This window comes from Salvelinus namaycush, chromosome 36, assembly GCF_016432855.1.
Source record: "Salvelinus namaycush isolate Seneca chromosome 36, SaNama_1.0, whole genome shotgun sequence".
In the NCBI taxonomy this organism is placed as follows: Eukaryota; Metazoa; Chordata; class Actinopteri; order Salmoniformes; family Salmonidae; genus Salvelinus; species Salvelinus namaycush.
Window position 1 is genome coordinate 19530176 of NC_052342.1, and position 13041 is coordinate 19543216.

The 13041-nt window shown below is 47.4% G+C and overlaps 1 protein-coding gene across 1 annotated transcript in view; it reads left to right on the top strand.

Moving 5' to 3' along the window:
• Positions 1-13041, top strand: part of LOC120030461 (tudor domain-containing protein 7B-like) — a 30624-nt gene that overhangs the window by 4018 nt on the left and 13565 nt on the right. Inside the window, exons 3-4 of the mRNA XM_038975876.1 lie at positions 1230-1449; positions 12449-12528. Of these exons, the coding sequence (XP_038831804.1) occupies positions 1230-1449; positions 12449-12528 (300 nt within the window). The remainder of the gene's footprint in view (positions 1-1229; positions 1450-12448; positions 12529-13041) is intronic.

Genomic DNA, 13041 nt, shown 5'->3' on the forward strand with positions numbered 1-13041 from the left:
AGGGGGGGAGATGGAGAGAGAGGGGGGAGGGAGAGAGAGGACGCAGAGAGAGATGAGGGAAGAAGAGAGAGATGAAGCAGAGATAGAGGGGGGGAGAGATGAAGCAGAGAGAGGGGGTGGGGGAGGGAGGGAGAGATGAAGAAGAGAGGGGGAGAGAGAGAAGGGGGATGAAGTAGAGAGAAGGGGGAGGTAGGGAGGGGGAGAGAGGGAGGGAGGCAGGCAGAGAGAGAGAGAGAGAGATAGGGAGGGGGAGAGAGAGGGAGGGAGGCAGGCAGAGAGAGAGAGAGAGAGAGAGAGCGAGAGAGAGGGAGGGAGGCAGAGAGAGCGGGAGAGCAGGAGACAGAGAAAGATAGAGCAAAGAAACTAATCGCAGCTGTGAACAGAGCATTTGGAAGCAAGAGGTAAGGTGCTGATTCGCATGCCAATGCAGCAGCCTCTGTCTCTTCCTTCCTCCTCTCTCTGTCGGTCTGTCTCTCTCTCTCTCTTTATTTCTATCTCTTCCTCTCTATCTTTCTCCCTCTCTCCCTTCACATCTCCTGAATGGAGGCTGATTACAGCTAGAAATATTGTGCCTTTCTGAAATCCAAAACCAGGAAACTCTGGGATGCTACTTCTGCTGTATCTGTCTCTGTCTCGCCACCTCCAGTGTCGCCTCGCCTAACCTCAGATGGCGCGTCACTAGACACTGTGTAATTGAGTTGCGTTGTGAGACAGACTGCCACATTCGGTAATTAGCTGAAGCTGAAGTATCTGTACAAGCAGTGGAATAAGGAGACGACCTGGCTGCGGTGGAGGACTTGGTGAGTATTAGGTTCTGCAGAGGTGTGGAAGGGAGGATGAGACAGTCAGGCTTAGTGGTATGGTGTGGAGTAGTGTGGTGTTGTGTGGTGTGGAGTGTGACGTCATGACAGCTGGGATGGGCTGGCATGGATGATGTAACATATCAGACAGAATCAGACAGGTCAGAGTTGCGTTGTGAGGCAGACTGCCACATTCGTGAGTACTAGGTTCTGCAGAGGTGTGGAAGGGAGGATTTTGTCTAACTGTGTTATTTTCTCCCCTTGCCAACTGACCTGTTGTAGATGATGGATGTGAAGAGCGTGCGTTTCTGAGTATGACGTGGAATGCTTTGCCTATTTGTGTGTGTTAGTTCTGTACATGTTTCTATGTGTGTATACAGCTGTGTATTTCTTATCATCCTGCCACCACCATCTTTGTCTCCTCCCCAGCCAAGCCCAGAACCTCCCTGAGACAGCCTGACCACAGGGGTGTGGGGCGAGGAGGAGGTGGGGGCGGCCGGGGATTGGGAGGCCAGCATGGAGACTTCAGACAGGGGAGGGACATGAGGAACACCCAATCAGAGGGAAAGAGCAATCAGAGCTCCAACCAGAACAAACCAATCAATCAGAACACCCCTGCTACCAGGAAGTCCTATGTGCACTCTGAGAGGTGAGTGGTGATTAGTGGAAACCATAAACTAGACTGGCTAGACTGCACTAATCATTCCCTTATGACTGAAAGGAGTTCAATGGAGGAAGAACTTGTCAAAAAGAAAGACAGACTGACGTTTTCTCGCTCTGCTGATCTAGTACTGTGAATAGCTATCCTCTGTTGGGGCTGTTTGAAATTCTGTCCTTGTAGAACGACTCTCTAGAAATGAAATAGTTAGAGTTTCTTACTCTGTTAAAGGTGGAATCTGCAGTAGGGGGAAATAGTGCCACTGGCCGCTGCACCACGGTTGTTATTGTTTGTTGCGGAGCTGAGGAGCGCTGCGCAGATTAGTGAAAAACATTTCAGCACATATTGTTCTCGTCTACCGTGCGTGCGATGATGTCAGAGGGGGAAAAACGGTTTGTTTTCAGTATCTTCTTTGTTGTTGTAATAACGCAAATGGATGTGGCTGTTTCACCATTAAGGATTCCAGCTTTAAGGAAATATCACTTTGAGTTGCAAGCATTGCCGTCGCTGCGAGGGGGGGGGATTCTGTTCCATGCACTCTACAGATTAGCAGCCCAATGAATCAGCATGTCTGTAGTAGGACAGTCACTTTCATCTGACGTCTCAAATCAAATGCAAAGAGACACGCAGGCAGGCAGCATGCACACACGCACGCAAACACACGTACGTACGCACACACACACACACACACACACAGATATACACGGACACACACACTCACACACAGATATACACTCAAACACACACACAGATTTCCACACACCCACAAACACACACAGATACACACACACATGCACACACACAGATATACACTCAAACACACGCACAGATATACACACACCCACAAACACACACAGATACACACACACGCATACACACATGCCCACACACACATCTGAGTGTATGTGAGGTCACTCACATTACAGCCAGGGTTGGAGAGCAACTGATTACATGTAATCTGATTATATATATATATTTTAAGTACCTGTAATCAGTTACGTTATCAGCTAAAATATTGTAATCAGATTACAGATATATTTTTTTTAACTAGATGATTACTTCTTGGATTCATTTTAAATTCAGAAAGGATGTTTGCGAAAAAAAATACATTGACATCTTTCTGTTTTCTCAATGGCATTCAATTCAGCATGGAAAAAAGGTGCAAGTTTAAATTTGTTCCACCTGAGCGAGTCTGACCACAAGTCAGAGACCACTATGATGTCAGAGACCACTATGATGTCAGAGACCATTACGATGACACACCAAATGCGTTTTATGAATCCTTTTTTTATTCTTCTAATGCCTCATAAGGGGAAAGTCATTCAACATTAACTGAAAGTAATTAGATTACTGAATTTGGTTATACAAATGTAATGTTACTGCTAAAATAATTTGACAGGTAACTAGTAGCGGATTACATTTAGAAACTCACCTACCTACCCGACCCTGATTACAGACGGTCTCAAAAGTTTATCTGGCTTCCTGTTAACTGTTGGGGCAGAAAGTATTTAACAGTTACAGTTGAAGTCAGACGTTTACATCCACATTAGCCAAATACATTTAAACTCAGTTTTTCACAATTCCTGACATTCAATCCTAGTAAAAATTCCCTGTCTTAGGTCAGTTAGGATCACCATTTTATTTTAAGAATGTGAAATGGCAGAATAATAGTAGAGAATGATTTATTTCAGCTTTTATTTCTTTCATCACATTGCCAGTGGATCAGAAGTTAACATACACTGAATTAGTATTTGGTAGCATTGCCTTTAAATTGTTAAACTTGGGTCAAACGTTTCAGGTAGCCTTCAACAAGCTTCCCACAATAAGTTGCGTGAATTTTGGCCCATTCCTCCAGACAGAGCTGGTGTAACTGAGTCTGGTTTGTAGGCCTCCTTGCGCACACACTCTTTTTCAGTTCTGCACACAAATGTTCTATAGGATTGAGGTCAGGGCTTTGTGATGGCCACTCCAAATACATTGACTTTGTTGTACTTAAGCCATTTTGCCACAACTTTGGAAGTATGCTTGGGGTCATTGTCCATTTGGAAGACCCATTTGTGACCAAGCTTTAACTTCCTGACTGATGCCTTGAGATGTTGCTTCAATATATCCACATAATTTTCCTCCCTCATGATGCCATCTATTTTGTGAAGTGCACCAGTCCCTCCTGCAGCAAAACACTCCAACATGATGCTGCCACCCCTGTGCTTCACGTTGGGATGGTGTTCTTCAGCTTCCAAGCCTCCCCCTTTTTCCTACAAACATAACGATGGTCATTATGGCCAAACAGTTCCATTTTTGTTTCATCAGACCAGAGGACATTTCTCCAAAAAGTATGATCTTTGTCCCCATGTGCAGTTGCAAACCGTAGTCTGGCTTTTTTATGGCGGTTTTGGAGCAGTGGCTTCTTCCTTGCTGGCCTTTCAGGTTATGTCGATATAGGACTCGTTTTACTGTGGATATAGACACTTTTGTACCTGTTTCCTCCAGCATCTTCACAAGGTCCTTTGCTGTTGTTCTGGGATTGATTTGCATTTGTCACACCAAAGTACGTTCACCTTCCTGTGCGTTATGACGGCTGCGTAGTTCCATGGTGTTTATACTTGCATACTATTGTTTGTACAGATGAACGTGGTACCTTCAGGCGTTTGGAAATTTCTCCCAAGGATGAATCAGACTTGTGGAGGTCTATAATTTTTTTCTGAGGTCTTGGCTGATTTCTTTTGATTTTCCAACGATGTCAAGCAAAGAGGCACTGAGTTTGAAGGTAGGCCTTGAAATATATCCACAGGTACACCTCCAATTGACTCAAATGATGTCAATTAGCCTATCAGAAGCTTCTAAAGCCATGACTTTCATTTTCTGGAATTTTCCAAGCTGTTTAAAGGTACAGTCAACTTAGTTTATGTAAACTTCTGACACACTGGAATTGTGAGACAGTGAATTACAAGTGAAATAATCTGTCTGTAAACAAATGTTGGAAAAAGTACTTGTGTCATGTACAAAGTAGATGTCCTATCTGACTTGTCAAACAATAGTTTGTTAACTAGAAATTTGTAGAGTGGATGAAAAATGAGTTTTAATGACTCCAACCTAAGTGTATGTAAACTTCAGACTTCAACTGTATATGTAGCTATCCATCCTATTTTACAATATATAATATTTAAATGTAGATTCCAGTGTTATGTACAGTGGGCCCAGGAGTTGTCCTGTGTGCTGACCACAACCTCACCTGACCTGACCAGGGGAAAGAAACTCCTAGGCTATGATTTATGGACGGGAGTTTTTCCTGGTCATTCAACATGGTTATGAAAACTCCTGGCGTCTCTTTTATCAACCGCGTGTTGGTACAAATATGTGGGTGAACCAAGCGTAGGATCATTTCCACGCAAAGTGTGAGATGTAGTAATATGAACGTTCGCTTGAGAGTGTGGGTAAACGTACGCACAGCCATGACCGTGCGTAGACACAGCCAAGTGGTGGGATAAGGGAACTGCTTGTCAAGCATAGCCTCGGAGAAAATATATGTTTAAAATGTGTGAAATTGGGAGAGTAATAATGAAAGAATTTTTCGTTTTCATTGTATTTCCATTGTGAATTCATGCAACACGTCTTGACCATATCAGTGCATTTGTCACGATAATAATAACGATAATAATCCATATATCCACCTGCATTGCTTGCTGTTTGGGGTTTTAGGCTGGGTTTCTGTACAGCACTTTGATATATCAGCTGATGTAAGAAGGGCTATATAAATACATTTGATTTGATAAAGTACAGTCATTTGTTAAAGTAGAGGTACGTGTGAAAGTAAAACCATTGTTGATATACAATAAAAGACAGATAACGGGAAATCCAATGAGAGATGGCTGATCTTGCTCTGTTTTGAAGATTTGGCACACGTTGGATTTCTTAGAGACCGTTTTTAGAGACAGGTGGGACTTTTTTGCACTAAATACATATTGGCTCATCATATATACTGTAGTTTCCCAAACCAATCTCTAAGGATTTAGAAAGGCAAACACATGCCATTCCGGTGCACATTCAAGTGCTATCCACCCTCGGGTTTTTACTTTTCAGCGGGAGCTCGTTGATCGGCATCTCACAGCCCTCGATGAACCGATGTTTTGGATGCAATCATCAGCAAAACGACCAGCTAAATACAATTTCGATACACCATCGCACAACTGGTTGAAGTCAAGAGGGGTTTCTTTTCCATTAGGGCTCCCAAATACGAAGGGAACAATTGACAGCACGCACATCGCCATAAAAGCACCAGATCAAAATGAGTTCAACTATATGAACTGAAAAGGCTTCCACTCATAATGTGCAGGTGATAGGTTATGTGACGCGGGAAAGACTATAGTGGCCAGGTGGAATGCACCACTCGTTCATTCTGCAGAACAGCAATGTTGGCCTATACACCTACAGGAGGGAGCTGTTGAGGATGGATGGCTTATTGGTGAGTGTTGCCTACTCATTTGAAGTAAATTTGCCATTGCTAAAGCAACTTGAATTGTCCTAATGGTCCTCTCTTTGTAGCAATGTTTACTGGTCAAGCCACAACTGAGTGGCTGTACTCAATCTCTGACACTAGCACCTCTTATTCAGTCTCAGAGAAGTATTTTTTTCTAAGTTCTATTTGGTTGTGCTTTGTATTTTATGGTACGGCGTTGTATATTCCCCACTGGCTTTAAAGGGAGGATTTTGACCCTATATGGTTAATTAGGGGCGTTTCGAAATGCAAACAGCCAAGGTCGTGCACGATCACTGAAGCTAATAACAATTGGTATTTATCAATGGTTATCTACTACCGGTGTGAGTTTGATGCTCGTAGGTTTGTTTGATAATTAATACTTTTATTATGCGTACGAACATTCTAAGTTCCGTTCGTAAGTAGTATTTTAGAATAATTTCTATGCAATAATGATAAATGAGGTCCCGGGCCCACAATTATCTATGTCTGGGGATTTCAGGCCTGTTTCAGGTGCTGTTCTGCCTAGCGACTCTGTTGTATAAGCGTGATCTATTCAGAGTGTCAGAGCCGTGTGTATAGGTGGCAGGGAAGTCAGGCGCAGGAGAGTTAAACTGAGTGTAAATGGAGACTTTTAATAAATGTCCACTTAACAATGCTCCAAACACGAAAATGTACATACATAAAATAAACATGGGTACGAGGACCCGTCGCGCACCTATACACCAAATAAACAACAGTTGACATGAAACAATCCCTGACAAAGACATGAGGGGAAACAGAGGGTTAAATACACAAGAGGTAATGGATGGGATTGAAAACAGGTGTGTGGGAAGACAAGACAAAAGCAATGGAAAATGAAAAATGGATCGATGATGGCTAGAAGACCGGTGATGTCGACCGCCCGAACAAGGAGAGGCAACGACTTCGGCAGAAGTCGTGACAGTACCCCCCCCCTGGCGCGCGGCTCCAGCAGCGCGTCGACACCGGCCTCGGGGACGACCCGGAGGGCGAGGTGCAGGGCGATCCGGATGGAGGCGGTGGAATTCTTTTAACATGGAAGGATCTAAAACGTCCTCCACCGGAACCCAGCATCTCTCCTCCGGCCCGTACCCCTCCCAGTCCACGAGGTACTGAAGGCCCCTCGCCCGACGTCTCGAATCCAAAATGGATCGAACAGAGTATGCCTGGACCCCCTCGATGTCAAGAGGAGGCGGAGGAACTTCACGCACTTCAGCCTCCTGGAGCGGGCCAGCCACCACCGGCCTGAGGAGAGACACATGGAACGAGGGGTTAATACGGTAATTAGTGGGCAGTTGTAACCTATAACATACCTCGTTCACTCTCCTCAGGACTTTAAACGGCCCCACAAACCGCGGACCCAGCTTCCGGCAGAGCAGGCGGAGGGGCAGGTTTCGGGTCGAGAGCCAGACCCTGTCCCCTGGTGCGAACACCGGGGCCTCACTGCGGCGACGGTCTGCGCCAATTTTCTGGCGTCTTATGGCGCGCTGAAGGTGGACGTGGGCTGCCTCCCAGGTTTCCTCAGCGCGCCGAAACCAATTGTCCACCGCAGGAGCCTCGGTCTGGCTCTGATGCCAAGGAGCCAGAACCGGCTGATACCCTAATACACATTGAAAAGGAGTGAGGTTAGTGGAGGAGTGACGTAGCGAGTTCTGGGCCATCTCTGCCCAGGGCACGAACTTCGCCCACTCCCCCGGCCGGTCCTGGCAATAGGACCGCAAAAACCTGCCCACATCCTGGTTAACTCTCTCCACCTGCCCATTACTCTTGGGGTGAAAACCTGAGGTAAGACTAACCGAGATCCCCAGACGTTCCATGAACGCCTTCCAGACCCTTGATGTGAACTGGGGACCCCGATCAGACACTATATCCTCAGGCACCCCATAGTGCCGGAAAACGTGTGTAAACAGGGCCTCTGCAGTTTGTAAGGCCGTTGGGAGACCGGGCAACGGGAGGAGACGACAGGACTTCGAAAACCGATCCACAACGACCAGGATCGTGGTGTAACCCTGTGAAGGTGGAAGATCAGTCAAAAAATCCACCGACAGGTGCGACCACGGCCGTTGAGGAACAGGTAAAGGTTGAAGCTTACCTCTGGGCAGGTGTCTAGGAGCCTTGCACTGGGCGCACACCGAGCAGGAGGAAACATAAATCCTCACGTCCTTGGCTAAAGTGGGCCACCAGTACCTCCCATCAAGACAGCGCATCGTCCGACCTATCCCAGGATGACCAGAGGAGGGTGACGTGTGAGCCCAATAGATCAATCGGTCGCGGACAGCAGACGGAACGTACAGACCACCAGCTGGACACTCAGGAGGAGAGGGCTCTGCACGTGACGCCCGCTCAATGTCCGCGTCCAGCTCCCACACTACTGGCGCCACCAAACACGAAGCTGGGAGTATGGGAGTGGGATCCATGGACCGCTCCTCTGTGTCATACAGCCGAGAAAATGCGTCTGCCTTGACGTTCTGGGAGCCTGGTCTGTAAGTAAGGGTAAACACAAAACGAGTGAAAAACATGGCCCACCTTGCCTGGCGAGGATTCAGTCTCTTCGCCTGCCGGATGTACTCCAGATTGCGGTGGTCAGTCCAGATGAGAAAAGGGTGTTTAGCCCCCTCAAGCCAATGCCTCCACGCCTTCAAGGCTTGTACGACAGCTAACAGCTCCCGGTCCCCCACATCATAGTTTCGCTCCGCCGAGCTGAGCTTCTTCGAAAAGAAAGCACAGGGGCGAAGCTTCAGTGGCACACCCGAACGCTGAGAGAGCACTGCTCCTATCCCAGCTTCGGATGCGTCCACCTCCACTATGAATGGCAAAGAGGGATCCGGATGAGCCAGCACAGGCACCGAGGTAAACAGAGTCTTCAGGTGTCCAAAAGCCCTGTTCGCCTCAGCCGACCACTGCAAGCGCACCGGGCCCCCCTTTAGCAGTGAGGTAATGGGAGCAGCCACCTGACCAAAACCCCGGATAAATCTCCGGTAGTAATTGGCAAACCCTAAAAAACGCTGCACCTCCTTTACCGTGGTTGGAGTCGGCCAATTACGCACGGCTGTAATGCGGTCGCTCTCCATTTCCACTCCTGAAGTGGAAATCCGATGCCCTAGGAAGGAGATGGATTGTTGGAAGAACAAGCATTTCTCAGCCTTGACATATAGATCATGCTCCAACAGGCGACCAAGCACCCTGCAAACCAGGGACACATGCTCGGCGCGTGTAGCGGAGTATATCAGAATATCATCGATATACACCACTACACCCTGCAGGTCCCTGAAGATCTCATCTACAAATGATTGGAAGACTGATGGAGCATTCATCAACCCATATGGCATGACAAGGTACTCATAATGACCTGAGGTGGTGCTAAATGCTGTCTTCCACTCATCACCCTTCCAAATACGCACCAGATTGTACGCACTCCTGAGATCCAATTTTGTGAAGAAGCGTGCCCCGTTCTTTAACTCAATAACTGTATTTATCAGAGGTAACGGGTAACTATATTTCACCGTGATTTTATTGAGACATCGATAATCAATGCACGGGCGTAAACCGCCATCCTTCTTCTTCACAAAAAAGAAACTCGAAGAGGCTGGTGAAATGGATGGCTGAATGAACCCCTGACGCAGGGATTCAGAGATATATGTATCCATAGCCACCGTCTCCGCTTGCGACAGGGGATACACGTGACTCCTGGGATATGCAGCGTCTACCAGGAGATCTATCGCACAATCCCCCCGTCGATGGGGTGGTAATTGAGTCGCCTTCTTTTTACAGAAGGCGAGAGCCAAATCGGCATATTCAGGGGGAATGCGCACGGTGGAGACCTGGTCTGGACTTTCCACCGTAGTAGCACCAACGGAAACCCCTAAACACCTACCTGAGCACTCTCGCGACCACCCTGTGAGAGCCCTCTGTGGCCAAGAAACAGTGGGGTTATGACACGTTAACCAGGGTAGGCCTAGCACCACAGAATACGCAGGAGAATCAATAAGGAAAAGACTAATCTTCTCCTTGTGACCCTCCTGCGTTATCATACACAAAGGTGCGGTGACCTCCCTGATAAACCCTGAACCTAATGGTCGACTATCTAAGGCATGAATAAGGAAAGGCATATCCACAGAAACAATAGGGATCCCTAAACTATGAGCTAAATCTTTATTAATGAAATTCCCAGCTGCGCCTGAATCTACTAGCGCCTTATACTGGGAATGCAGGGAAAAATCCGGAAAAGTGACAGAGACAAACATTAGTGCGACAGAGGGCTCTGGATGAGAATGGTGCCTACTCACCTGGGGTGATGCCAGAGTGCCCTGCCTACCTTCTCTATTCCCAGAGGAACCAACCCGGCACCGACCAGCAGTGTGATCTCTGCGACCATAGATGGTGCTCGAGCGGGAACCCCCTCCGTTCTCCCTGCGCACCATCCCTCCAAATTCCATAGGTTCGGGAGAGAGGGTGCGGGAGGATGGAACAACCAGACCCCGATCTAGACGTCCACGAGTAGCCAGCATGTTGTCCAGCCTGATGGACATGTCCACCAGCTGATCGAAGTTGAGGGTGGTGTCTTGACAGGCCAGCTCCCGACGGACGTCCTCGCGTAGACTACAACGGTAATGGTCGATCAGGGCCCTGTCGCTCCATCCAGCGCCGGCAGCCAAGGTCCTAAACTCCAAGGCGAACTCCTGTGCACTCCTCGTCTCCTGCCTCAGATGATAGAGGAGCTCACCCGCCGCTCTGCCTTCGGATGGGTGGTCGAATACCTTCCGGAAATGGCGGATGAACTCCTCAAAATGGTCCAACGCCGCATACTCCTCTCTACGCACAGCGCTGGCCCACTCCAGGGCTTTCCCGGTGAGGCATGAGATGAGGGCGTAACTCTTCTCACGGTCAGATGGTAATGGAGAGACCGTGGCCAGATATAAGTTCAGTTTTAGGAGAAAGCCCTGGCAGCTGGCAGTATCTCCATTGTATCCCGTGGGTAGGGATAAATGGATTTTGTTATCTTCAGGAGGAGGAAAAGCGTTCGACGGAAATACCGGTTGTGGTGGTAGAGGCGCTGGAAAAACTCCCTGTCTCTCCAAGCGATCCATATTCTGGACAATGCGATCCATGGCAGCGCTCAGACTGTCAATCTCCTCCGCTTGTTCCATGACGCGTTCCTCTAGCTCCATGAACGAAGTGTCTCCTCCTGCTGACTTCATAGCAAGGGTCAGGGATTCTGTCAGAGCCGTGTGTATAGGTGGCAGGGAAGTCAGGCGCAGGAGAGTTAAACTGAGTGTAAATGGAGACTTTTAATAAATGTCCACTTAACAATGCTCCAAACACGAAAATGTACATACATAAAATAAACATGGGTACGAGGACCCGTCGCGCACCTATACACCAAATAAACAACAGTTGACATGAAACAATCCCTGACAAAGACATGAGGGGAAACAGAGGGTTAAATACACAAGAGGTAATGGATGGGATTGAAAACAGGTGTGTGGGAAGACAAGACAAAAGCAATGGAAAATGAAAAATGGATCGATGATGGCTAGAAGACCGGTGACGTCGACCGCCGAACACCGCCCGAACAAGGAGAGGCAACGACTTCGGCAGAAGTCGTGACACAGAGTGTTATGCTCCCATTGTCTAAGGTAATTCTGGGATGGAAAAGCTCCCTTCGGAGAGAATTATGGGTAGTAAGTAGGGTTTAATCAGTGTAGTAGAAGGGGAGAAGGCTCACTCACCCATTGAATTGAATGGGGATGACTGTTCGAGGAATTATTCAATTTCTATGAGGATATCTCAGGCCTCTACACTCTAGCACAGGCCTAATGTTTATGGAGTGTGGACAGGGTACAGTAGAGTACAGTAGAGTACAGCAGTCTCTTCTAGCACTGACTGGGTTGACTGATATTGCTGGCTTCTTCCACCGGAGTCTTTTTTTGGTTGAGAAATGGGGACACAAACTGCCATTATGTATCCAACCAGGAAACTAAACAAAAAGGAAATGAAGTCCTTGTGTTATTCCTCCATTGTTCGCCATTGGTTCAGAAGTGTCTGTTTTGTCTGATTGTGAGGAATTCTTAGTCAGGTGAACAGAAGGACTTGAGTTTCTGCATGTTGTTATGATCACACCACGTATCGTTAATCATAAGGCATACCCCCCCACCCCTCTTCTTACCAGATGCTTGTTTCTGTTGGCGCGATGCGTGAAGAAACCAGCTGGCTGTACCGACTCTGATAGCGTGTCTCGAGTGAGCCATGTTTCCGTGAAGCAAAGAACGTTACAGTCTCTTATGTCTCTCTGGAATGCTACCCTTGCTCGGATTTCATCAACCTTGTTGTCAAGAGACTGGACATTGGCGAGTAGTATGCTCGGGAGCGGTGCGCGATGTGGAGCCTGACCAGAAGACCGCTTCGTCTGCCCCTTAGACTCTCTGTCATTTGAAGGATACAGTAGAAATGGTTCTAAGTCAACACTCTCTCTCTCTCTTCTTGTTGTGTGTTTAGGTCAGACAAAAGGATGACCCTGCCGTCACTGTTCCAGAAGGAAGTGTACACTCATTTCTCCAGGAACACCCAGAGCAACCGTACGTGGGACACTGACACACACACACACACACACACACACACACACACACACACACACACACACACACACACACACACACACACACACACACACACACAAATGCCCAGCAGAGCAACAGTATGTAGGACCGTTTAAGGACTACAATAGACTGACTGTATGTCACAGATCAGGGGTTTTATCGGTTGCTGTTTTCATCTGGGGTGTAGTTCCTCACAAAGAGATCAGTCTTTACATCAGAAGTAAAACAGCTGTGTAAATGACTGTTTCAAGAGATGACTGACCCCTCTGGTTCCAGTCCTTCACATTACTGTCCTTTGAATACAGCCTGTCTCAAAGCAAAAATCACATTACAGGCTAGAGATTAGCATTAGGCTGCTAACTCATGACTTAATTCTCGGTAATAAGAGACAGGTCTAGGAAAGCAGACCGTTTTTAGTGTTACCCCGAGGCACCAAAAGTCTCTTGCAATGTAACACAGAGTTTTTCTCTGGGCCCTAGACTATAGCTGCCT